This window comes from Pan troglodytes, chromosome 19 (genome assembly GCF_028858775.2).
Source record: "Pan troglodytes isolate AG18354 chromosome 19, NHGRI_mPanTro3-v2.0_pri, whole genome shotgun sequence".
Lineage (NCBI taxonomy): Eukaryota > Metazoa > Chordata > Mammalia > Primates > Hominidae > Pan > Pan troglodytes.
Window position 1 is genome coordinate 68,133,436 of NC_072417.2, and position 27,904 is coordinate 68,161,339.

Consider the following 27,904-nt stretch of genomic DNA (forward strand, 5'->3'; position numbering starts at 1 on the left):
TTTTAACTTTTAAAGTAATTGAACTATTCAATGCCTATTTTAACCTTTTATTCAGTAAGGATTTACTATGTTATATGTGTAGAATACAGTACAACGGGAATTATGAAGAAATTTGGATATTTTCTGTGAGATACTTAATAGTATATTGTGAAATAAAACATGGGGCTAAAAATTATAATTATTGAAATTAGGAAACATTCTAATTTATATGCGTGTATTTGTTTATAGATGTGTGTGTATGTTTATTTTATCAAGCAGCTACTATTTGCAGTTTTTTGTGTTAATCGGAGCAGGATATGGGTGGTTTTGTTACTCTAAAAAGCATTCTGTCTTGTGGATGAATAACACATTTACACAAATTATGTAAAGACATGAACAAAGAGGCCCAAGGAAGGAAGTAGTGAGTGCTATGAGTATGGTATAAGGAAGGCACAGTGGTTACCACCAGGCTCTGAATACAGACTCAGTGTTCAGGTTCTTGCTTTCATCTTATTAGCTCTGTAACCTTGAAATAGTTACAAGTTACAAGGAGTTGTTATGAGGATTAAACAAGATCATGCATGTCAAGCACTTATATTGTAATTAGTGCATGGTATATGCTTACTAAATTTTCCTGTTACTAATAATATGGAACCTATAGCTTAGAGTGTAGCTCAGATAATATTCTAGGTCATGTTTATAGAGCAGAAGGAAAAGCTTCCAATTCTTGATTCAATTTTATGTCCTCCCCTTGACCCCAAAAACTAGTATATAATAAGGAATCTGTCACGATATGCAGAAATTAAGAAAAATTTCTTGGCAAAAGTCAGACATTATCCAAATCTTGAAAAAAGTGGTAAATATCAATTGATAACTGAACACAGGAGATCGTTTCAAGTTAAGGAAGCACCACAAATAAAAGCATAGAACTAAGGATGAGCTAGACGTCAGATGACTCTAAGAGTCAGGTGTGATTAGAGCAGAGATCTTGTTAACAATGAATAAACTCAGGTAAATTTATACCAGTCGCTATAAGAATAGTGGTAGATTTTTTAATAGAAAAATAGGGTAGTGAAAAATATATTTAAGTAAGTTATAGGTAAATATTAAAATACAATTAAGACGGAACATTTTTCTAGAGTAGAAAGTGCATCAACTCAGTCTCATTTTCTTCTACATAAATGTAGTAGGCAAGATATTTCTGGGGAGTGGAAAAAAGGCAAAATCACCTCTAAATTATCTCTAGATAACTTATATACATTGTGATTTGCATATTATAAGTACCTAATTATAGATTGTTACAAATCAGAAATTAACCATCACTTCTCGATTTCTTCAGTTACCTGATACTAATACAAAAAATATAAACAAATTTTAATGTTAACCTCAACAAAAGTAAATGTAATTAGGTAGTTCTATTTCTGTTCTTATCTAAAAATCATCCCAAAGTGTAAAATAGGTTAGAATTCTTAAAATCCACATAATATTTAAATGTTTTAAAAAATGATGCTATTATACAGAAATTTATTTCAAAATCCAGAGTTGTTTACTAGTGCTATATATATATAAGTTGAATAACACATGAGTTTGTAATTGAGCTAACAATATACTAAAGACATTTTAAGGATAGCAATAAACAATTGTTGCAGCCAGGTGCGGTGGCTCACATCTGTAATCCCAGAACTTTGGGAGGCTGAGACAGGCAGATCACTTGAGGTCAGGAGTTCGAGACCAGCCTGGCCAACATAGTGAAACCCCATCTCTACTAAAAATAGAAAAAAAAAAAATTAGCCAGGCACAGTGGTGCACGCCTGAAGTCCCAGCTACTCGGGAGGCTAAGGCAGGAGAATTGCTTCCTTGAACCCGGGAGGCAGAGGTTGCAGTGAGCTGAGATTATGCCACTGCACTCCAGCCTGGGTGACATAGCAAGATGCCATCTCAAAAAAAAAAAAAAAGAATTGTTGCATGAAGAAATACAGTCATTATTTTAACTTTACTAATAGCGCATAAAGCCTTAATTCCTTTAGACCAAGTCTTTTGAAACTGAAGCAAAATAGTTATGGGGAAAAATATCCATTCAGAGTTCATGGTATTAGGCAAATTGTATTGATCCTTTCCTTACGAAACATTCCTTTTCTTCTGCTGCTACAAAGAGGATAGGAACAGAAAATCCGAGAGAGGCCAGGCATGGTGGCTCACACCTATAATCTCAGCACTTTGGAAGGCCGAGATGGGAGGATCATTTGAGCCCAGGGATTCAAGACCAGCTTGGGCAACATTGTGAGACCCTGTCTCTACAAAAATTAAAAAATTAGCTTGGCATGGTGGCATACACCTGTGGTTCCAGCTACTTGGGAATCTGAGGTGGGAGGATCGCTTGAGCCCAGGAGGTCGAGGTTGCAGTGAGCTGTGTTCAGGCCACTGCACTCCAGCCTGGGAGACACAGCAAGACCAAGAAAGGAGAAGGAGGAGGAGGGGGAAGGAGGAGGAGGCGGAGAGGAGGAGGAGAAGGAGACGGAGGGAGAAGGAGAAGGAAAAGAAGTGGGGAGAAGGAGAAGGACAAGAAGGAGAGAGATCCAAGAGAATAATAAGCCATACTTAGAAAAACTCACTCCCCCAGAAAGGAGCAAATAAAGAGCTTGGAGCTGGGATAGAGAGATGTCATTGGCAGATGAGGAAAACTTCTATGAGGGACTTTCAGGTAAAGTTACTCTGAATTGACAAAGTGTGCTGGAGTTATACACAGACCCTCTTAAGGTTTTAACTCAAAAGTAAAGGTCTAAGTTGTCTGGAAAAAACAAGATTTTGTTAAGCCCTGATTGCATATTGTTAAATGAAGGTTAGTATAATTTTACATTAAATCTCCTTATAATACAGTGTCTCTGTGTTGATATTAACAATACTGCATAAGTTTTCACAGTAGTTTTCTATGATATTGTTGATCTTCTAACTCCTATGAGGCAGTCTGGTTTATTCCCTCTACTTTATAGATGAGCAAACTGATTATGAAAGATGTTGAACACACTTAAGAACATTGGTCTGGAGTCACAAGAGATTAGACTCCTAACATTATAATGTACTAGCTATGTAACCTAGGCTAATTTCTTTACCTTTTCCTGCCTTGGTCTTTCATCTTTGGGATGGGAATAATAACACCTATGGTCACTGTGGTCATTTTGAAGATTAGTGAGCTTATATAGGTACATAGTTTACTGTTTAGATAGAAGTAAGCATAAATAGGAGCTTCTGTTCTTTTCACTGTTAGAGATAGCAAATTTTTATGCTTAGATGTAGGAAAACGTAAGTGAGAACTCATTCCTCAGTGTGTCAATGTTGTAGGTGTTCCTGTCTCACCTTCTCTCATTCTCCTCTCTCCCCCTTGCTCTCCCCTCTGCAACTCTTCCAATCACTTAACACTTGAAATGAATAATTCAAGCCCAGGTTTAGTCTTTGAGACCATAATCAGGTTCACTTGGGTCCACCTAGTGTTAATGTGCCTTAATTGCAGGCCAAACACCAAGCTGGAAGTCATTGACAAGCTTCACATATCCAAACCTTAAAGGATGAAAAATAAAGTTATCTGCTGGTTGGTCTTCCATATCATTCCACTCCATGCTGATCTTTATACTACACTTTAGGTTTGGCACAGGATTTCTCTTAAGAGAGGAAAAAAATTATATGTATGTATATAAAAAACTTATATGTGTATGTGTGTATATATATGCATACCCATATATGTATATGTGTATATATGTATATATGTATATGTGTGTATATATATATACACTATGTATATATTATTTTTAATTTCATAGCCAACAATTAGGTATCATGATTACAAAGGAGATTCACTTACTTTTATCAGAATTGTAAAAATTCTATTTAATACTAAAATCAGTCTTTTTCAAAGTTTAATTCCATTTGAAGCTAAAAGTCAGCATCCATTTTTTATGATCTTGACACCTATAAGCTATATTAAAGATTTTACATAGAATGTTAAGGATGTGTTAAAGGTTTAGAGGAAGACTATTTATTTTCATATGCACTTCTTATGTTCTTAAGAGAATGCAAATCATTTTGTACTTAGAGACAGATGCTCTGAGAAATTTTAAAAAATTAAAACACTGCATAAAGATGTGACATTTTCCAAAGATTTTTCTTCTTCCTCTTGTTTCTATGTAGAACTAGTAAAATATCATTTAAAAGTGTATTTAGAATAGTGGCAATTTAGATAGTAAGATCAACATGAATTACAGGAATTTGTTTTACAAACTTTGGCATATTAAAACGTACAGTATTTCAAGTTCTGGTCTTTTGTAGCATCTTTTTTATTCATGCAATAAGGACAAAGGCTCGTTTAAATAATCAGGGTATATTGAGAAGATGTAGAAAAATGGGTAAGAAGTGTGTGACTTTTAGCTCTTGCAAATTCATTTATGCTACTTGAAATGTAACCTGTCTTTAAAATAAGAGATAAGATTTTTAGCTCAAAGTACAGAATCTATATTATACTTTATGTGCAAACTTGAAATGACTTGCATTTATGGTTTTTTCCAGAGTACTTCCAGAATACACATCACAAAACACTTTTGCCAGTCGAAAAAATACCAACATCTTTGAACAAAAAGACTTTTTATCTTTTTAAGGCATTGTGGTGATGTAGTAGTGGTGGGATGTATGTTTGTCTTTTAAGTTAATATATCTGTGGGACTTCACAATGCATAATTGCCTACTCTTATATCTTAGGACTTAAGTAAAGCCAGCTTATATAAAAAATTTAGACTTAAAAAAATTATGAAAACTTGCCGGGTGTGGTGGCTCACTCCTGTAATCCGGCAGTTTGGGAGGCTGAGGCAGGCAGATCACCTGAGGTCAGGAATTCAAGACCAGCCTGGCCAACATAGTGAAACCCTATCTCTAACTAAAAATACAAAAATTAGCCAGGCATGGTGGCATGCACCTGTAGTCCCAGCTACTTGGGAGGCTGAGGCAGGAGAATCACTTCAACCCGGGAGGCAGACATTGAGCCAAGATCGTGCCACTGCACTCCAGCCTGGGCAACAGAGTGAGACTCTGTCCCCCCCCCCCCAAAAAAAAAAGAAAAGAAAAAAAAATTATGGAAACAAAACTAAAAGCTGCTAACTGATTAGCTAGAATTATTTTTGAACAGCAGGAACTCAGAACATATCCTGTCAAATGAAAATTTCGATTCCAATTAAGTTCCCAATTAATGTGCACCCTGTTGTCTCTTAGATGTTGCTTCTGCCTGGACTGAAAATTATGGGCTACAAGAAAAGATCTCCCTAAATCCCTCTGTTCGCTTTAAGGCAGAGAAACTGGAAATGGTAAATCCTTTAAATTTTCATTTTTCTTCCATAAGACAAAAACAGGAAAGAATTATTCTCCTTCTTTGAGAGGATAAAGTACTGGAGTCATTAGTTTCTTGAAGTTACTTATTTACAATTAAATGAATGGCAGTTTGGATTTAAATTATTTAATTCACATTTGAATTTGGTAGTTCATGGTGGTTCACTAGTACAAAATAGAAATAAAATCTTTCATAACTAAATTGGCATTTGGATCAAATAGTTTTCTCCTCGGAGAATAAGACAAATGTGATTTTTACAGTCTAAAATAAATGGAAAGATGTAACACATTATGGCAAAGTAGATGAGGCTTCATAATGGCAATAAATGCAATCAAGTAATAGTCCATTATTCAATTTTTTTTAAGTAAAGGGAAACAAAATTTTAAAGAACAAAATAGTCAGATGTCCACTAAATATAGAAAGATGGTGGCAGTATACTAAAGCACTGAAAAGTAGTCCTGGGGAAAGTGGAACATTGAGACTCTCATGTAAAAGAAACTTAAGATGATTAAAAAAGAAAAATTAAAGGCAGAAAAGCACTCGAAAGCATTTCTTATCAGGTTACCAGGGATCTGAAGGGAAAAATAAGCCACTTTTTTTTTTTGATGTAAAATGGATATACTGCTGAAAGACCACAAACTCTACCTTCCAGTCAGTTTTTGAGGATAAAGCATTCTTACATTTTAGGAAGAGTATAAAAATGCATAGCTAAAATAAAGCACACAGTCTGTTTATTCCCATATCCACACCTTTGCTTGGTCCTATGATAGTCCTTTCTCATTGCCAATTTGAATCTTATCTAAATTCTAACTCACATAGGGGAGAAAAGATTTCTCACCCATCGGTAGATTCATGGCTAAGACACCTATAACAAAAGACAGATTAACAAGAAAATAGCATGCAGATTTATTTAATGTATGTTTTACCTGACATGAGAACCTTCAGAAATGAAAACCCAAAGAAACAGGGAAAACTGTATTTTTATGAACAGTCATACAGAAGTGTAATTGGAGCACAAAAGGGTGTAATCTGATGGTAATAAACTGGGGGGAGCATAGCAAGGCCTGTTTGTTCAGATTCTTAACATCTCTGTGTCTTCAGAGTTGAAGATATTTCCTTTCCTCTAGGTATAGGGAGGACCTCTCTGGAATGAGGGTCTTTTAATCTACTTTTAGGGGAGGATCAGCTGGGTTTTATGGCCCACCTCAGGGGAGAAAAGGTGATAGAAGGTAAGAAAGACCTTCCGGCTTCTGCTGTTTTCTTGCACACCAAAGTGCCATACTTTGAGGCAGCATGTCCTGGATTTTGTCATTCAGTTCCATCTCCTTCATTCAGACTTTGCTAACTATTATAGTTCGGACCAACATTGCCTTCTTTTGCACATTAATAGCACTTACCTTCACTTTTTGGTGCCCTATAATCTTTTCTATATCTTGTTTTATCAATGAAATTATAAGTGTCTTCACCGCAGACCCTGTAGTACCTATTAGTGTTTAAATAGCTGCTTTGTGCTCCATAAAATTTTCCAATTAATTAGATACTTGAGATCTCTCCTTTATACTTTCAAAATCCATCTTTTGTAACGTGTGTTTATGTTTGTGGCTAAAATGTAAGTTCTGGCTAACGCTTGGTCTGCAATCAGTTAATAGTAATATTTTCAAAAATAGAGTGTTTGAAGTTTAAAAGCATGACAATTACATATCTAAAAATGAATAATTATTCAATGATATTGATTTAGTATACATTTCTGAACATCCAAGACTTAATACCATTCTTCTGGATAAGGAGAAATTTATCCAGCTAACTATTTTACCTGACAGACTTTGTTATTTTACTTAGTTTAAATTTTTCTAGCACATGATATTATTTTTAATCTGATTAATATTCTTTGAGGTATGAAAATCGAAATTTGTATTGATTCTGAGAAATATGAGTTGCTTGGCCATTAAATCCGAATTCCAGTTTTGGTTCCCCTTTAAGCCTTAACAAATTATTTTTGTGGAAAAGTAAAATGCCAGTTTTACATCAAAGAAACCCACATTTTATATAAATTCAGCCTCTGCTCTTAATCAAGATAGACTTGTTAATTTTATTTAGTAGAGCATTCTTTTTTTTCAGTTTGAAATTATATTTCTCTTAATAACTTTTTTCGTGAAATCTACATTAGCATCTATCCACCCAAATTATTTCTTGAGCTACTCTTCTTGTTTTGCATTACTGATGCAATACAAAACAAGTAAAAGCTATTACTTGTTTTGCACATACTGATATTAATGTCATAATATCAGTATCATCTCAGCTTGAAATAGGTCCTTCTCTTTTGGTTGCTACTTTGTAGACAGATTCAACTTTATTGTCCATTACGTTTTAACACATTCCTATTCAGTAATAAATAAGGCCAATGTGATCAGGTATTTAAAATAAAATAAAATAGTATATTTTTTAATCTTCTATAAACATTACATGTGGCAGCTCGAAAATTGGTGTTTTAATAAAATTTCACAAGGAAAGGATGTTTACTAATTATGAATTTATTAAGTAATTAGCCTACCCAGTACAATTTTTAAGGAAAGCAGAGAGGTTAGAATTTGATTAAGGAAATTACCTGTCAAGACAATGTCATATATATATATACACACATACAAACATATATATGTTCAGACATATGTATATATACATGTGGCATTGTCATGAATTCTTTTATATTTTATTGGTTTAAGTAGAGAAATTTATAACACTGAACTAGTTATTTCTTAATTCCTTGTCTGTAAAATGGATTTACATTTGCCTCTTTCTGTGAATACTCTGAGAATGATTTAATATACAGATATTTTAATGTTATTTCAGCATAGTTATTTGTAGTGATATATTTCTTCAAAGAATGAATAGTATATGTCTCATTTGATCCTAATATTAAACTTATAAATATGCATTATAAACTTAGCAAATAGGGATACAATTTATTGCTTGGCTTGAAATCCAAATATCGTACCTCTGCATTATCTGTATATTTATACCTATGGAAGTTGCTTTGGGATATGGATGCCATTTCGCTGATATTTACTTTTACCTCTTGCCATTTCTGTAACGTTTCAAGAAAACTGTAGAGAGCAATGGCATACCCAATGTCTCATTATAGTTAATGAAATATTCTTTGTATTAGGCTGAAAGGTGTGTGACTAATATTGTAACAAAGTAATTTTTAAAATTCATCATTCAGACATCAGAAAAACTTCAGCACATTTATTTGTCTAATTAACAAACTTTTATTTTTGCTTCAGGTTAAAAGATGACCTTAGTCATTTAATAAATTATTGGAACCAACTTTTTATTTTACTTTTTTCCCCATACATATTCTGCTTACATATGAGACCTACTTTTTGATAAAACATGTTACTTCCAACTTAAATTTAAGAGCTTACCTAACATGACATGTGGTATTCTTCTAGTGTGAATTTTACTTTCAACAAAACTGTCATTTATTACTAAGCTTAGCTCTAGATCAACGTACACTGAGTTAATTGCATTGTGTAATTTTATTACTTAATGTGAGAATTACCATATTGAGCACCTTCTGTGATAGACACTTTATTTGCATTATTTTTTTAAATTTTTAAAAATTTCTTTATATTAAAATATTAATCATGTACAAGAATGTATGTATTATACACATACAGTTTAAAGAATAATATAACACATATTTACCCATCACCCAACTTAAGAATCAGAACCTTTGACATTGCTAATGTATTTCTTCTTGATCATATGTACCTCTCCCCAAAAGAGGGGAAATTTTGAGTTCATCATTTCTGTATTTTTCAAAAATTTTCAGTTAATTTAAGTATTGTGGGATCAAAGAGTTTCTTTTCTTTTCTTTTTCTTTTTTTTGGCAGTTGCAAGATTTAATAGAGCTCCCATAACAAAGGGAGGGGACCCAAAGAGGGTAGCCATTGGTGGCTCGAATGCATGAGTTTATATCCCGATCATTGTCCTTCCCGCTGTACTCTCAGGCAATAAATTATTGGCTATTTCTTTACCTCCTGTTTTTGCCTAATTAGCATTTTAGTGAGCCCTCTTTACTACCTGATTCGTCGGGTGTGAGCTAAGTTGCAAGCCCTGTGTTTAAAAGTGAATGTGGTCACCTTCCCAGCTAGGCTTAGGGATTCTTAGTTGGCCTAGGAAATCCAGATAGTCCTGTCTCTCAGTCCCCCCTCTCAACAGGAAAACCCAAGTGCCATTGGGGAGGTTGGCCGACGACCGCTCTAACTGCTTCCTGCTGAACTGGAGTGTAGTAGGGTTTGTGCAGTTGAGATTTCCTCAGGAGGGGTGCCTTCGATGTCATTAACATCAGAGCATGGGCTAGCAGGCTGGTCCAGGGGTCCATGGTAGATCTTAGTCATGGACTGCATCAGGTGCTCCATTTGAAGAACTATTTATGGTTTTACAGCTTCGATTCTGGAAGAGACAAGCTTAACAAGGAGGTTAAAGATACAGGGATTGAAATGTATAGCCTGCAGTGCAGGGGATTATTTCTTTGGCACACTTCACAGTGCACCATTGGTTAGCTTTCCATTGGTTAGCTGCAGGCAAAAGTATTTTTCCTTCTTCGGTGGCTAGCCATCCTGAGGGGAGGAAACTGTGTCCTCATGAGGTTCCCCATTCTATTTCTTCTTCTGAGTACTGGGGCTTTGTTTCCTGGAGGGCATTACCCCATAGTAGGGTTCCTTCTATAAGCATTTCTAATGGAGGGTCCTGCCTTGCAGCTCTTTTTGCTTCAATATCTGCTTGGAAGTTCCCTTCTATTTCCCTTTTCTTTCCTTTCTGATGACCCCAGCAGTGTAAGACTGCCACCTCTTTAGGTTTCTGTACTGCCAGTAATAATCTCCTGATGGCTTCCTGATGTGTGATAGGTGTTCCCTCGGAAGTTAGGAATTCCCTTTCTCTCCATATTGCCTCATGGGCATGGAGGACTAGGTGAGCATACTCAGAGTCTGTATATATATTTACCCTTTTCCTTCTCCTAATTCTAGTGCCCCAGTGAGGGCTATTAGTTCTGCCAGCTAAGCACTAGTTCCTGGAGTGAGGGGATTACTTTCAAATATTCCATTATCACTGACCACTGCATACCCCGCTTTTTGAGGTCCTTTTTCTACAAAGGAACTTCCATCAGTATACAAGTTGAGGTCAGGATCAGTCAAGGGAACCTCTAGAAGGTCCCCTCGAGTGGTGTAGGTTTGAGAAATTATTTGTTGACAGTTATGTTCTATCTTCATTGTCTGGAAGAAATGTGACTGGGTTAAGAGTTGCACAAGTGCACAGTTGCAGCACTGGCCTTTCAAGTAATAGAGCCTGATATTTAAGTAAACGGTTGTCTGACAGCCACAAGTCTCCTTTAGCAGTGAGTATGCTGTTCACCTCATGAGATGTCCACACAGTAAGATCTCTCCCTGTATTATTTTAACTGCTTCAGATACTAAGACTGCTACTGCCACCACTACCCATAAACAATGAGGCCAACCCTTTGCCACTACATCAGTTTCCTTACTCAGGTATGCCATGGGGTGCAAGCTTGTCCCTTGGACCTGTGTAAGGACTCCCAGAGCTATTTCTGTTTTTTCTGTGATGTATAAAGAAAAGTCTTGCCCCGTTGGCAAGCTTAACACTGGGACTTGGGTTAAGGCCTTCTTTAGGGCCTGGAAAGCCACTTTTGCTTCAGGTATCCATCTTACTAAATGGGTATTGGCTTTCTGAGTTTCCTTAATTACTGTATATAATGGCCTGGCTATTTTGCCGTACCTGGGAATCCATATTCGGCAGAAGCCTGTTATGCCAAGGAACTCTCTTAGTTGCTTTAGGGTTTTGAGATGAGGATAAGCCAGTATAGGCTGGATACATTCCTCACCGAGGGCCTTGGTGCCTTTGGATAATTTTAGCCCTAAGTATTTAACCTGCTGTGAGCAGAGCTGAGCCTTCTGTTTGGAAACCTTGTAGCCACAGGTGGCGAGGAAATTTAAGAGTGCTTGGGTGGCTTGATGGCACAAGGTTTCTGAACAGGCAGCTAAAAGTAAATCATCCACGTACTGAAGGACAAGAGTGTCCAGGTATTATAACTGGCTCAAGTCTTGGGCTAATGCCTGGCCAAATAGATGGGGGCTATCCCTGAACCCTTGGGGTAAAACAGTCCAGGTGAGTTGAGACATTGGGTTCAAAGGATCTTCAAAGGCAAACAAGAATTGAGAGTCAGGATGTACAGGGATGCAGAAAAAGGCATCCTTAAGGTCCAGGACTGTAAACCACTCTGCTTCCTCTGGTATTTGGGAAAGCAGAGTATAAGGGTTAGGTACAGCTGGGTATAGAGGGACAACGGCTTCATTGATAATCCTGAGATCTTGCACTAACCTCCACTGTCCATTGGGTTTCTGTGCTCCTAAAATTGGAGTATTGCAGGGCTGTTGCATGGTTTTACTAGACCTTGGGCTTTTAGGTCCTTAACAATTTTTTTGAGTCCTTGTTGGGCCTTGGTTCTAAGTGGGTACTGCCTTTGGGGGAAGGGAGGCAGAATCCTTTAGTTTAATTTGAACAGGACGGGCATTCTTTCCTTGTCCATATTGTCCTCCTGTTGCCCAGACTTCAGGATTAATTCCTTCCTCAAGCAGGGGACAACAAACGGGTGTTCCTTCTCCTATGTTCAGGTGTGTAATGGCCCCTGCTTTTGCTAGAATGTCTCTCCCTAACAAGGGAGTGGGGCTTTCAGGCATAATTAGAAAAGCATGTGAAAAGAGTAAAATTCCCTAGTTACAACTTAGTGGCTGGGAGAAGTATCCAGTGACTGGCTGTCCTAGGACCCCTCGGATAGTGACAGATCTGGAGGACAGTTGTCCGGGACAGGAGAGTAAGACTGAGAAGGCCACACCAGTGTCCAGGAAACAGTTAACCTCCTGGCCCTTCATGGTCAAGCATACCCGGGGCTCTGTGAAGGTGATGGCATGGGCTGGCACTTCCCTGGGCACCTTCAGTCCTGCTGCTGGATCCATCTGGTTAGTGGCTTCTGACTCAGAGGACCTTCGTCCCCTGGGGCAATTGGCCTTCCAGTGATTCCCTTGACATAAGGGGTATGGACAAGGGGGCAGCTTATTTCTACTTGGACAATCTTTTTTAAAGTGTCCTCGTAGGCCACACTGGAAGCAAGCCCTATTAGGCATTCAATTTGCCCAGCTTTTCCCTTTTCCAGAGTCTCCAAAGTCCGCTTGCCTGAGGGCCATGACTAAAGTGGTGGCCTTTTTTTTTTTTGTCCCGTTTGTCCCGTTCTGCCTGCGCCTCCTGATTTCTATTATAAAAAAACCAAAGTTGCCAAGTTCAATAGGGTTTCTAAGTTTTGCTCTGGGTGTAAGGCAGACTTTGAAGTTTTTTCTAATGTCTGCAGCTGACTGAGTGATAAACTTATCCTTTAGGATTAGTTGGCCTTCAATAGAGTCAGGTGACAGAGAGGTATGCTTTCTCAATGCCTCCCTTAGTCTCTCCAGAAAGGCGGTAGGATTTTCTTCCTTTCCCTGTGTTATAGTGGACATCAGTGAATAATTCATAGGCTTCTTCCTAGTTTTCCTTAGTCCTTCTAGCACGCAAGTTAGCAAATGTCTGTGGCACCAATCTCCATGTTCTGATTCTGTGTCCCAGTGAGGGTCTACACTGGGAACTGCCTGCTGGCCTGTGGGGAATTGTTCTCCTTCCTCTGTTGTCATCCTATCATTGACCTAACCGAAATACCAGAGATTGCCAAACTCTCGGGCTGCACTTATGGCAGCACTTCTCTCATTTGGGGTTAGTGTCTGATTTAGCAGTAACATTATATCTCTCCATATCAGATCAAAGGATTGTCCTAACCCTTGTAAAGCATCAGTATAGCCATCAGGGTTATATGAGAATTTACCTAGGTCTATTAAGTCTGAGAGAGAAAAAGGTACATGCACTCTGGCTGGACCAAATTCTCCTCCTCCCACTGCTTGGAGTGGGCATAATCGGGGAATATTGGCACTCTTTGGTTCGTTGTTTACCCCTTTGTCTATCTCCTTTTGTACCATTTGGGTTGAAAGGGAGTCCTTATTAGTTGGGGAAGGAGTCGGGGGGACGCTGGGGTAGGGAGGTAGACTCTGAGGGCTTCCTGTAGGGCATAAATCACACTTTTTACATAATTGCGAGTTGTCTCTTAATGAAAAGAAAGTTTGTACATATGGCACTTCACTCAATTTGCCTTCTTTTCTACAAAAGAGGTCTAGCTGTAAGATGGTGTTATAATTTATGCTTCCCTCAGGAGGCCAGGTTTCTCCCCCTTGAAGAGGATATCATGGCCAGGCAGTACTGCAGAAGAATATAAGTCATAGTGTCTGAGGGTCAAATTGGTCCCAGTTCTCCAGAATACATCTTAAGGGCATTTTTGCCTTGGAGAGAACATTTCTCTTCTGGAAAAAGAACATAGGGATGCCAGCACCCCTACTCATTTTCCAATGAGCATTAGTCCTAGAGCGTCCTTTATGGTCCTAATGCTTATTCCTTTCCAGGGTGCGTCACCACCCATGGACCTCTGTTTATCGGTTTAGTTATGCTCACCGATGTAGCAGTCCTGCACCTGTTTTCTCACCTTTCTTGACCACAAAGAAAGGGGTCCAGGGTGCTGGATTCTAGTCCTTTACCAGTGTGCCCAACGTTGCCTTTGTGCTCAGGGGTGAGTCCTAGAGCTGGGCTAGGTTCCTGAGTATTTCATAATAACCCAGCTGCCCCATCAAGATGCATTCCCATAAATAGTTCTTAGGCAAATTCATTTCAGAGAGGGTGTAGGTAACCTTTGGAGTCAGGATTGTGATAGTCTTTTTGATTCTGTAAGTACTTTAAGGCTTGGCTGAGTGCAAACAGCTCTCACGTTTGAGGAGACCAATTATTAGGCAATTTTTCTAACTCTGCTTCCACAAGATCCTCCCTATCAATTACTGAATACCCATTGTGGTTTTTTCCTCAATCACCTGGAAGGAACCTTCTATTGTCCTGAAGGGAGTTCCTCCTAGGTCTGGTTGGTCCTTTGTATGGTAATTAAGATTTAAATCCCCTGTAAGGAAATCTGCTGGGTTAAGGGAACTATCAGTGGTGTTAAATTACCTTTTTCTAACAGAATAGCCCCATACTTTAAGACTTTTGAGTTAGTAAGCTACCTTTTTGCTTTTTTGACTTAGAATAATTCTGAACTGGTGAGGTGTGCTCACAATGAGGTTTCCTCTAAAAGTTACTTTCCTACTTCTGTTAGCAAAGCAGTTGCCACTACAGGCTGAATGCCTCTGGGCCGTCCGCGGGTTACTGGGTTAAGGATTTTTGATAGGAAGGCTAAGGGTTGTCAGTGGTCTCAGTATTTTTAGGCTACACCCTTGTTTGCACTGACAACAAGGTAGTATTAGAGTGTTATAGGGTCACGGAGAAGACCTTCAATTATCAATTATAGGTTTTAAATTTACCCTGGCTTTTAAAGGAATAGGGCACACTGGTTTTTTACTATTTCTATCTTTCTCTTTCTCTCTTCGACTCTCTTTTTCTCCTCTGTCTCTTTCGCCTCTCTGCCTGTCTCTCTCCTCTCTGCCTCTGTCTCTCTCTCTCCTCTCTGCCTCTGTCTCTCTCCTCTCTGTCTCTCTGTCTGTCTCTCTGTCTCTTTTCTCTTAGCCATTTACAAACTTGGGGCCCTGGCAAGGGTGATGGGGAACGGATCCTACATAACTGCCCATGTCGAGAGCTGTATGCCTAAATTGGGAGGGACAAGACACCAGGGACAAGACTCCCTGGGTTTATAGCCTAGATGCCTAAGGACGCAGCAGCATAGAGCTTCCTTAGATCCCTTTGGAGATACAACTTGCTAGAGGAAATGAAAGTCTGAATCATTAGTACCTAGGAGGCAGGGATCAGAGGAAGTAGATTCAGAGGTAAGGAGAATTTGGGGGCTACACTTTCAAGAAAGTCGTGGTCAGGACCCAGGAGGTATGGGTTAGAAGGAAAGGTAGGGGTGCACGCATGGGCGACTGTTGAATAGAGACTTCTGGCTGTGCCATGATCTCAACTGGCTAAAGCCGGGAGTTCGGGACGACAACTTTCTTATTCTAGTCGGCCCTTGGCTTCCCCAAGAAAATTGAAAGCGGAAGCTGATTCTAGGCAGACAAATGCTCCCAACCCAGAAGGGTTGGGAGTTGTTAGAAAGCCCTTTCCCAGACAGCCTCACACCTGAGTCTTAAGTCTGGCAGCCATGCTAATCATTTTTAACTGGCCGACAGGTGCCCAGTATTTTCCTCCAATTCTAAGGAAAGATAGGACAGAATAGCAAGCAAAAGTGGTCCAATATTACTCACCGCTTTGGAGGTCCCTTCGTGGTCGCCAAAATGTTACTGGGGGTCCTTGCTCCCAGGGCTCCCAGGATGGTGGTGGGCCGCTTCCAAGATAGTGGCAAGCCTCGTGTTCTCTGACCTTGGGTTCTTGGCCTCATGGATTCCAAGGAATGGAATCTTGAGCCATGTGGTGAGTGTTAGAGCTCTATTAGAAGCCGTGGGTCACGGAAGAGAACCCGCAGAACCCAGTGACTAGTATTGAGCCCGATTAGGACGCACCTGGGCACTTAGCCATGCAGGAACAATGGCAAGCCTTTAGCCCGATCAGGAGCGGCAATGGGCACCTCACTGGATCAGGAGCACAGCGGACACTCTGCCGGATTGAGAGGGATGGAAGTCAGAAGCGGGTCTGCGATGGCGGCAAACAGCAGTGGTGGACAGCGAGCGAAAACTCAGCTCCAGCCATAACAAACACAGACCAGAAGAGTACAGTTGCAAGATTTAATAGAGTGAAAACAGAGCTCCCATAGAAAGGGAGGGGACCCAAATAGGGTAGTCCGAGTTTGTTTATTTTCAGTTTACGTGAGGTGTGTTTCATGCATCCATGTGAAGAGACCACCAAAGAGGCTTTGTGTAAGCAACAAGGCTGTTTATTTCACCTGGGTGCAAACAGGCTGAGTCCAAAAAAGGAGTCAGCAAAGGGTGGTGGGATTATCATTGGTTCTTACAGGTTTTGGGATAGGCAGTGGAGTTAAGAGCAATGTTTTAGGGGCAGGGGGTGGATCTCACAAAATACATTCTCAAGGATGGGGAGAATTACAAAGAAACTTCTTAAGGGTGGGGGAGATTATAAAGAACATTGATCAGTTAGGGTGGTGCAGAAACAAATCACAATGGTGGAACGTCATCAGTTAAGCTATTTTCACTTCTGTGGATCTTCAGTTGCTTCAGGCCATCTGGATGTATACGTGCAGGTCACTGGGGATATGATGGCTTAGCTTAGGCTCAGAGGCCTGACAAGGTGTTGCTAAAATTTTTGCTTCTGTGTTTTCAGCTCCTACAAAAATACTTGGCTCATAGTATATGCTGAAAAAAATAATTGTTGGATTAGTTAATTGTTTTCTGAAGTAATTTTCTCAATTGTCATTCCTACTAGTCTTATGTAAGAGTTCTCCTTGCTTCATATACTTTACATTTATTCTACATTATAATATAGTTTGAAGTATTTCTACCATCTTATTTTTTATTTTTGTTCTCCTTTTTTTTATCACTTCTTTTATTCCACCTTTTTATTGTATTCTTTTGGTTTGATTATGTTTGATTATTTAATTAATTGCTTTTGCATTTTACTTTTTACCTCCAACTTGTTTGAAAATTATGTCTTCTCTTGCTATTCTTTTAGTGATTTCCTTAAGATTTTAACATGCATATTTAACTTAAAAGTCTAAGGTTAATCAGAATTCCTTTGTACATACAAAGCTCTACAATACATTAATTCTGATCCCCCACTTCTCAATTTGTATACCTGTAATTGTCCAATATTTTAGTTTTGACGTATCTTTGTTTAGTCTTACAAATTATGAATTATTAATATATTTGTTTAGCTTTATAAATTATGAATTATTATTATAATCTTGTAGCCAATGATAATTTAGATTTGCCCATGTTTACCATATTCTTTATTCATTGTTCTGTTTTGCATTTCTGACGTTTTGGGTGGTCATTTTCCCTCTTCTCTAAGAAACCCCTTTAAATGTTCTTTTGGTATAGGTTGATAGAAAACTCTCGTTTTTTTTATTTTTCTGAAAATATTTTGCCCTCATTTTTGAAAGAGAATTTTATTGGGCATATAATTCTGGGGTCACAGTTATTGTCTCTAAGATTTTTGAAGCTCTTATTCTCATTTTTTCTGGTTTCTGTTGTTGCTGTTTTGAGAACTCAGCTGTCGCTCTGTCTTTATTTTGTAATGATCTGTCTTTTCACTATGACTGCTTTTGAAAATATTACCTGTTATTGGTGTTCTGTATTTTCACCTTGGTGTATCCAGGTGTTGATTTCTCTTATGTTAGCCTATTTAGGATTTTTCAGGCTTCGTAAATCTGAAGATTTATATCTTTTTTAGGTTCTACAAAATTCTCAGCTAGCATCACTTTGAATATTGCCTCTCTTTAATTCTCTTTATTATCTGTTACCCGTTCAATTACATATTTATTAGACAGACTCGCTCATCTTCTATGTCTTTCAGGCCTTTCCTTCATATTTTGCATCTTATCTATCTGTGCTGCATTTTCAACTCTTTCTTCTACACATTATTTCTCTGCTTCACTCTCTTCAACCATCTGCTATTTCACATATTCATTGAGTTTCTAATTTGTTATTGTCTACCTAGTATTGTTATATTTTTCCTAACTTTTATTCTTGATTCACCTTTTTAACTTAAATATGTTAAACATATTCTATGTCTAACTATACAGTAGCTGCAGTCTTTGGCTGTCAAATCTGTTTGTTTGTTTGTTTGTATGTTTACTTTTGCTTATGATGTCATATTCCCTCATATGTTGTGAATTTTTTTTAATTATACTTTCGGCCGGGCGTGATGGCTCATGCCTGTAATCTCAGCACTTTGGGAGGCCAAGGCAGGCGGATCACTTGAGGAAAGGAGTTCGAGACTAGGCTGGCCAACATGGTGAAGCACTGTCTCTACTAAAAATACAAAAATTAGCCAGGCGTGGTGGCACGCACCTGTAATCCCAGCTACTTGGGAGGCTGAGGCAGGAGAATCTTTTGAACCCAGGAGGCAGAGTTGCAGTGAGCTGAGATCATGCCATTGCACTCCAGCTTGGGCAACAAGAGTGAAACTCCATCTCAGAAAATAAAAATTAAATTTAAAAATAAAATTATACTTTCATGAAAAATGGAATTTTATCTTTGTGAATTTTGAAGCTAATATATGAAACCTCTGGAAAAGATTTACATATGTATGTTTCTTAGACATCAGGAACTACTGGAACTAAATTCCCAAGTTGTGATTTTTCAGGCTATAAAACTATTGTACTTACCGCTATAGTTATACACTCTCAGGAAAAATATTTTTTCTTCCACCCAGACCTAAGGAAAACATATTCTGTAATGTCTGTAGGACTTTCTTCTTAGTTCACCATTTTACTGAAAGTGTTCACTATGAGGTTCCAGCATTGTTTGGGTGATTTAATCCTCCTCCCTGCATTAGGCCCTAGGTGCTTTCCTCCTGCTTGCAGGTTTTAAGCCATCAAGAATTAGCAGATTCTTGGGGTGGGCATGGTGGCTCATGCCTGTAAATTCAGCACTTTGGGAGGCCAAGGCAAGCGGATCACTTGAAGCCAGGAGTTTGAGACCAGCCTGGGCAGCAAAATGAGATCCCATATCTCAAAAATTTTTTTAAAAATTAGCCAGTTGTGGTGGTGCACACCTGTAGTCCCAGCTTCTTGGGAGGCTGAGGGAGGAGGATCCCTTGAGCCCAGGAGTTCCAGGCTGCAGTGAGCCATGATCATGCCACTGTACTCCAGCAAGAGTGAGATCCTATCTCTAAAAATAATCATAATCATAATTTTTTTATAAAAGGAATTAGCACCCATTGTCTTTATGCTCACTTACCTCTGCGTATTGTTGTTTCTTCATAAATTTTGGTATCACTCTCTCTCCTAAGCCGACCCAAGCATTTAAGGTATTTGTGGATGTTATTGTTTATTATTATCTAGTAGTTTTTAAAAACTTTACTGGCAGGATTCCTCCAGGATCTTTTCTGTACTATCAGAAATAGTTACATTTTAACTTTCACATAAATTATAAAATATTACTATGTTATTTTTTAGAAAAAAATGAGGATTTCTTAAAAATTTATCAAACAAAAATGACTCAAGAATAGTTTCACAATATGTATCAAAATTTGAATTTTGCCTATGATTTTCAGGCAATAATTCCTCATTTAAGAAATTTTCCTAAGTAAATAATTGGACAGGGGCACAAAGATGTATGTGGAAGACCGTTCACAGTGGCATTGTTTATATTAGTGAAAAATTCATGGCAATCAATAGGAGCTTGATTTAATAACACATGATATATTTAAGAGCTGTGTTCATTGACATGGAATGCCTTTTTTTTTTCAGTTCTGTCCCTTCTGTAGGAGTGCATTTTTAAAATAGTTTTGTTCATCAATAAAATTCTGAAAGCTTTATATACCAAAATATTAATAGTGGTTGTTGCTTGCTAGTGAACTTTTAGATGTTATTCACTTCTTTCTAGATTGTTTGAATTTCTCTAATCATGAAAACATAAAATATGCAGTATCAAGGCATATATACTTTCTGTTATTTTTTTTTTTATTCTACCCTACTCCTTTCCTTCATTCTCATGGCAATGAAGGAGGTTGTCAGAAGAGGTTGTAAGTGAATCCAATTCAGCCATCTTAGATTACCAAAGATTACAAAGTTATTTATTTTTACTCAACAAATATTTATTGTTTACTTCCTCTGGTTGAGGCATTTTAGTGTTTTGGCACTGTAAAATTGGTGGTATACAAGACAAAAAGTTGTTTCCTGGTATTTATAATTCATTGTGGTGGGGGAGGTGGAAAATTCAAAAAGCAAGTGAATAACAAGAGTACATGTCAGACAATAAGACATGGTAGATTATTTCAGATTGATAGTCACGGAAGAGCTGTCTGAGAAGATGAAATTTAAACTGAGACATGAAGCGTGAGAATTATGGTGCTAGGGAAAAACTTCTGAGATATAAGGGAACAATTAATGCAAAAGTACTAAGACAGGATGGAGCCTGGACTATTTTAAGAAAAAAAGAAATGTGTTCCTGGCATCATGTGATCAAGGGAAGGAGTGGTACTAATGACGTAAGTCAGGGAGATAATCAGATCATTTCTTTATAGGCCAAGGTGAGGTCTCTGGATTTTATTCTGAGTTCAGTAAAAAGCCATTGAGCCATTTTTAATAGGAAAGTGACCAATGTGTGTGTATATATGTTGGTGAGTGTACATTTTTTGACTCTTCATTGTGGAAAATTTCAAATGTATATCTGGAAAATGATTTTTGCCTAGTAACAACTAAATGGCATAACTTACAGCCATAAATGTTTAACTTGGAGTTTATGAACCCCAGAAATTCTAGATTAAAATTTGCATATATGGCTATATTCTGGGAGCGGGTCCGTAGTTCTTAATGGACTTTCAAAAGTATCTATGTAATCCTTGAACAGTTAGGAACAGAACTTCTAATTCTGGCAACAATGTATAATCCAGGAAATCCAGAAGCCACTCCTGCCATGAATATAGGGTTGAGTCTCCCTTATCCAAAATGGTGGGAACCAGAAGTGTTTGAAACTTTTGATATTTTCAGATTTTGGGATATTTGCATGTATATGTAATGAGATATCATGGGAATGGGACCTAAGTCTAAACAGGAAAATTTACGCCTGAGAAACATAGCCTGAAAGTAATTTTATATAATGTTTTAAAATAGTTTTATCTATAAAACAAAGTTCATATACACTGCACCATCAGAAAGCAAAGATGTGGACTCAGCCACCCGTGTGGACAATTTGTGGTGTTGTTTTGGCACTCAAAAAGTTTTGGATTTGGGAGCATTTTCGATTTCGGATTTTTGGATAAGAGATGCTAAACCTGTATGTAGAAACAATGAATAAAATAAAGAAGTTTTTAAAATTTATAGTCAAGCTAGGAAGGAAGAAAAAAAAGAAGAATGGGTGAGAGGAGAGGAGGGATGGAAATCTCACAACAGAAGTGTGTGAGCACTTGTGTGAGTACTGACATCATATGGCTCAAGGAATGACTCAGACTTAGATATTGGGGCTCAGTTTTAACATGGCCTCAAGCCATTTTCAGTTGGAATTCTAGAACTGGTATCTTTATTTAGAGAAACACAAGATTCTGCAAGGGCTGGTTGCCCTTTTCCAAAAAAAAAAAAAAAAAAAAAAAAAAGAAAACACTAGAGAAATGCTCCAACCCAAGGAAAATACAGATAACCCCAAAGAAAGATGATTGGTATAAATGAATGGACTATTTACAAAAGTAAAAAAACTGATGGCAGTTAAATATATGAAAAGATGCCCTCTGCAAAAATGAAAATAAAGCAGCAGTGAGGTACAATTGCCTATTCATTAAGTGGACAAACATGGAGTAATTCTTCACAAAGATATAGAGAAATAGCTGGGAACTCTCATGTGATACTCACGGGATTGTAACTTTAGAGAACAATTTGGCAAAACTGAACCTGCTCACATCGTTTAACCTCACAATTCTACTTCTGGACATATACACTAGAGAAATTCTAGTGCCACCACATAAGGAGATATGTACAATGCAGTAGTAGTCAGAGCTTTTCAGCTATATCAGGTTCTCTTCCTTGTCAGCCGGTGATAGAATTGTACTTTCCCATGTTCTTTAATAAAGAGCCAGCGTGCAATTCATCATATTTCTTTCCTCTCTGCTATAGCAGGCAGCAAAACTTCTGATGGTGGAGGCTTTGATAGCTAGGGTTCCTAAGTGAAAAATACAGAGAAAGAGAAACCAGCTGACTCACATTGGATATGTAACATTAGCAAGGAGAAAATGAACCTTTGTCTTTTCTAGGTTACTAAGACTTTGGGGTTAGAGAAACAATGGTGTAACTAGACCATCCTGACCAATAGATACAAGAATATATCAGCATTATTTCAAAAAATAAATGATAGGAGACAGCCTAAATGTTCATCAATAAAAGAACTGATAAATCCATGGTAGCATGATTATTATCATCATTATATGAGGAATACTATATGGTAAGGAAAATGAAGGAACAAGAGCCTCCTGCATCAGCCCAAATTTCACAATGTCATGTTTTAGTAAGTTATAGATGGCCGGGTGCAGTGGCTCACACCTGTAATCCCAGCACTTTGGGAGGGGCCGAGGCAGGTGGATCATGAGGTCAGGAGATCGAAACCATCCTGGCTAACACAGTGAAACCCCATCTCTACTAAAAAAAAAATACAAAAAATTAGCCGGGCGTGGTGGCGGGTGCCTGTAGTCCCAGCTACTCAGGAGGCTGAGGCAGGAGAATGGCATGAACCCAGGAGGCGGAGCTTGCAGTGAGCCCAGATCTCACCACTGTACTCCAGCCTGGGTGACAGAGCGAGACTCCATCTCAAAAAAAAAAAATTTAATTTAATTTAATTTTTAAAAAAGTAAGTTATAGATATTACTGTTGTCCTTATGAAATAAAACAAAATTATAGGAGAATACTATGAATAATTATATGCCATCAATTAGGTAACCTAGATTAAATGGAGAAATTCCTAGAAAGATGCAAACTACCAAGACTAACTCAAGAAGACATAGAAAAACTAAACAGACTATAACAAGTAAAAACATTGAATTAGTAATCAAAAAAACTTTGTACAAACAGTACCGGCCCATCTATTTATTTCAGGAATGCAAAATTGGTTTAATATAAGAAAATCAATATAATACCATGTTAATAAAATAAAGGACAAAACCACATGATAGTCTTTTTTTATTAAAAGCAGATACTTGATTTTTTAATTCTTTTACGTGATGGTCTCAATAGACACAAGAAAAATATCTGAGAAAACCTAACACCCTTGCATGATAAAAAATACCCAATAAACTAACAATAGAAAGGAATGTCCTAAACCTCAAAAAGGACATTTATGTAAGCCTACTGCTAACATCATGGTTAATGGGAGAAAATTGGATGGTTCCTTCCTAACATCAGGAATAAGACAAGGATGTCTGCTTTGCCACTTCTATTTTATGTTGCGTTGGAGGTTCTAGCCAGGATAATTAGACAAGAAAAAGAAATAAAAGGCATCCAGATTGCAGGAAGAATTAAAACTATCTCTATTCCCAGATGATGTGATCTTGTATATAAGAAATCCTAAGGAATCCACCACAATATTATTAGACCTAAAAATGAGTTCAGCAAGTTTACAGTATGCAAGATCATATATAAGAAGCAATTGTATTTCTATACACTAACAATGCACAGTGGACAATCTTTTACAATAGCATCTAAAAGAATAAAATATTTAGGAATAAATTTAAAAAAAGAAGTGCAAGACTTATATACTTAGAACTACAAACCATCATTGAAAGAAATCGAAGAAGACCTAAATAAATGGAAAGACGTGTTGTGCTGATGAATCTATGAGCTTAATTATTAAGATGGCAATACTCCCCACGTCGGTATACAGATTTAATGCAATCTTTATCAAAATATCAGTTGGCTATTTTTCAGAAATGGATAAGGTGACCCTAAAAGAAGGATCCATTTGTATGGAAATGCAAAAGACCCAAAATAGCTGAAACAGTCATGAAAAAGAAAAAAGTTTTTTTTTCCCCCCAAGATGGTAGATTAGAGCGGTATTAGCATGCCTGTCCTCCTTGGAAAGACAAAATAGTGTATAGATATTCACACTGTGAACCTTTTCCCAAGAAGCAACATAGGAACTTAACAGGAAAATGGAATAAAACCCCGAAACCCTTTGAAAGAAGCAGCAGGCTGCAGCCTACACTATGAGCCAGCCAAAAAACTAAGTCCCAAGAGTGTAAGATGGGTAGAGATACACACCCCAACTGGGGAACCTGGCAGTGTAGCTCACAGGGGAAGGCATTAACCCTACCCAGCACTGGAACTCATATAGGGGGCAGTGGGAAGAGCATAGCATGCATTTGCAGTCTATGGACCGAAGGAAGCTATTCCTGATTCTACATTACAGGGGACTTTGTGGAAGTTGGCCAACTAACCCAGGCAGTGGTTGCAGGTTGAGAGAAGCTCCCAACTGAAATTCACAATATAATCTCAAATGCAGATGAACTCTCTTGTCAAGAACCAGGGGGCAAGTGGGAAGTATGCTGCGGCCTCAGGCAGAGGAGCTTGGGCACCCTGGCTTTGCAAGTAGACTGGAAAGGGTGTGGCCTGAAAGCCTCGGGTTCCCATCTCTATGTTAAAGGCTTATGACCTGGGGCAGTTTTGATTTTAGCTAGCTGAAATTTAGCTAGCTGCTGCTGGCCAATACCGCAAGTGAGAGACCTGCATTGCCAAGTGCATGGGAGCTAGATGAGGCTTACTGCCACCTGCTACTCCCTACTCCGTGTGTGAACTCTTCTGTGCAGCAGAGGCACCTATGCTTCTACCTAGAACATTACTGCCCGTGGCCAGAGAACCACTCTCCAAACCCCACAGGGGCCACTGCTTGTCCTTCAGATGGAGTCAGAGCACGGACTTGCCTGACCTAGCTCCCACCTGACTTTGCCCCTCCACCCACTCTGGTAGCTTAACACAAGGGACAGAAACTTGTGGGAACCCTATGGCCCTTCCTATCGCCCAAGATACTAGAGTACGTCCCTTGAGTATCATAAGGCAAGCACAAAGGAAGTGAAATAATGGACTTTGGAGACTCAGAAGGGGGATGGTGTGTGGGGCAAGGGATAAAAAACTACATATTGAGTACAGTGAACACTACTCGGGTAAACAGGTAAACTAAAATCTCGGACTTCACCATTAATACAATTCATCTATGTAATCAAAAACTACTTGTATCCCAAAAGCTATTGAAATAAAAAATTAATAAAAAAAGAAAAAAGTTGAACTCACACTTTCTGATTTGAAATATGTAGTAAGCCTTACTGTAGAGTGAATAAAGCAAGTTTTAGAAAACTATCTGTAGCATTTTTATGAAGCTAAAAAACCAGTAAAACAAAATAACATGTTAGGAATACATATGTATGTGATAAAACCATTTTAAAATAAACAGATCAAGAATGATAAAGAAGAAATCAATAGTTCAGAATTCATTAGTATGGTTACCTCTGGTGAAATACCATATCCATATTGTGATATGAATCCAACAGTAGTCACAGTTTTATGCTGCTTAAGTGGATTCATAGGTGTTTTATTGTCCTACTTTAAAACTCATGTTTTTTTACATATATGCTTTTAGTATATACCAAATATTATATAATAAAAAATTCATAGGAATAGTAAATCAAATATATGATAAGTCTTACCTCTGGGAATAAGTTCAAAAGGGGTTTTTATATGTTTTGGTTACATTCAAAAACTGAAGTAAATATAGTTGACTGCTAAGCTTTAATGAAGCAAGATAGTAGATATCTATTACTTTATTATAGTATGTCCTATAATTTCTGTATTAATATTTTATGATTTTTTTAAAAATCCAGATAATTCTTACAGCTGCTGAAGTCATTGGCATAAAGCAAAGAGCACTAGCACTTTGTAGTGTTGTGTTCCATAGTGAAAAATTGTGTATAATCTAAATGATTATCAGAAGGAGAATGCTTTAAAAAAAGTTCACTTCAGACAGTGTACAAACATAACAATTTTAAAAAGCATGCAATTTTGTAAAATGTACAGAACAGAAAGGAGTAATATATTGATAATTATTAACGCTATATATAGTGTGACAATTTTTGCAAAAAATCCACAGTTTATATAAATTTATAGGTACTATATTCATAGAAAAAAACCTGAAAAATTAGACACCAATTGTTAATATAGCAATTGTCTTTGGAGCAGTGGTTCTCAAGGGCAGGGCTGCAGTTTTTCTTCTTGGGACATTTGGCAATGTCTGGAGACATTTTTGGTTGTCACAGCTGGAAGATAGAGACTAAATTCAAAATCAGTAAAGATACTTCTTAAAACCTCATGTATGAAAATTTAAAACATTTTAAATAATTTATGAGTCAAAAACATTGCTAATAAACATGTAAATGATGTTTAATTGCACTTGTAATTAGGGGAATTCAAATTAACAAACAGCATACTATTTCAAATACAACATTGACAAAATAAGAGTGGAAACAGCAGATGCTGTTAAATCTCAAAAAGAAAAAAAAGAATGTAGAAAAATAGAAATGCTTATTCACTACTGGTGTGCATAAATTAATGAAGCCAGTTTGGAGAACAATTCAACAATATCTAATAAAATTGACCATATGTCCCCTATGGCTTAGCACTTCCTTTTCTAGGGATATAATGTAGAGAAATTTTCACACATTTTTACAAAGAGACATGTATAATGTTCTGTAATTTAAAAAAAAAGCAGATTGGAGTAGTTATAATAGCCTGTTAATCAGGGAATGGATAATAAATTACAATACATTCATACAATGGATTACTATTCACAGTTAAAATAAGTGAACTAGTTTTGCAGACAATATTGAGCAATTATGAAATCATAAAATTGAGGTAAAAATAAAAATAATTTGTAGAGTTACTCTTTAAGATTATGCTCTTGAGGTAAAACCTTAAATGCACAAAATAAGAGTACATATTATTAGGGGATACTTGCTTATGTAGTAAATGTCATTAAATTAAGACCAGGAAGAATACTTAGGATAGTAGTTCCTGCTGAGGAATAATTTATAAAAACTTTTAACCGAATATATAGTTTTATTTATTGAAAATATATACATAAATTTTAAGTACATATCAATGAGTAATTGATGATAGTGAGTATATAGGTGTTCTTTGTATTATTCTTTTTTTGTGTTTATATTTGAAACATTTTTATAACTGAAGAGAAAAAAATACAGAAGCTAAAAATCATTATGCCATGTTATACAATGCAAATACTTGACTACTATATGAGATAAGCAGATGATGCTAGACTAAGCTTAAGAATCATTTTTGAAAGAATCTTTCCTGATATTCTTTCTCCATTCTTCTTTCATTGTTCCCAAATTGCTCACTTACAGATTAACCAGTTGCTTTGTGTATTAATATACCCTATACATACTTCTATTAAATTATGTGTTTTACTTATTTCTTTACAGTTGTTCTCACCCTTGAGACCATAAACTCTTTGGAGTGAGAGACTATATTTCATTTATCTATCACCTATGCATAGTTTAGTGGCTGACAAATAGTAGGCACCAAATACATTATTTGATGAATGAATTACTAAATGATTGAACAAGATTGTAAAGGAGGAAGAAATATGTAAGAGATAATTACCAATACTAAACTTTGCCTACATTTTAGTTTTGATGTGATCGACACTATATATGCTCTTGCCATATCCAATAATAGGACATCCAATCAGTCCCTTTGCGTTAGTTAAGATTAGATTTTGCTATATATAACTGGTGAACTCAAAATAACAGTAGTTTCCTTTA

The 27,904-nt window shown here is 37.3% G+C and overlaps 1 protein-coding gene across 7 annotated transcripts in view; it reads left to right on the plus strand.

Moving 5' to 3' along the window:
- The window catches only part of STXBP4 (syntaxin binding protein 4), a 242,518-nt gene that overhangs the window by 33,846 nt on the left and 180,768 nt on the right, over positions 1-27,904 (plus strand). For all 7 annotated transcript variants that reach the window (XR_010153343.1, XR_010153342.1, XR_010153344.1 and 4 more), the window contains one exon: positions 5,233-5,324. Coding sequence is in view for 4 of the 7 variants with exons in the window: in XM_523800.9 (XP_523800.3) it covers positions 5,233-5,324 (92 nt within the window). In the remaining 3 variants the exon portion in view is untranslated. The remainder of the gene's footprint in view (positions 1-5,232; positions 5,325-27,904) is intronic.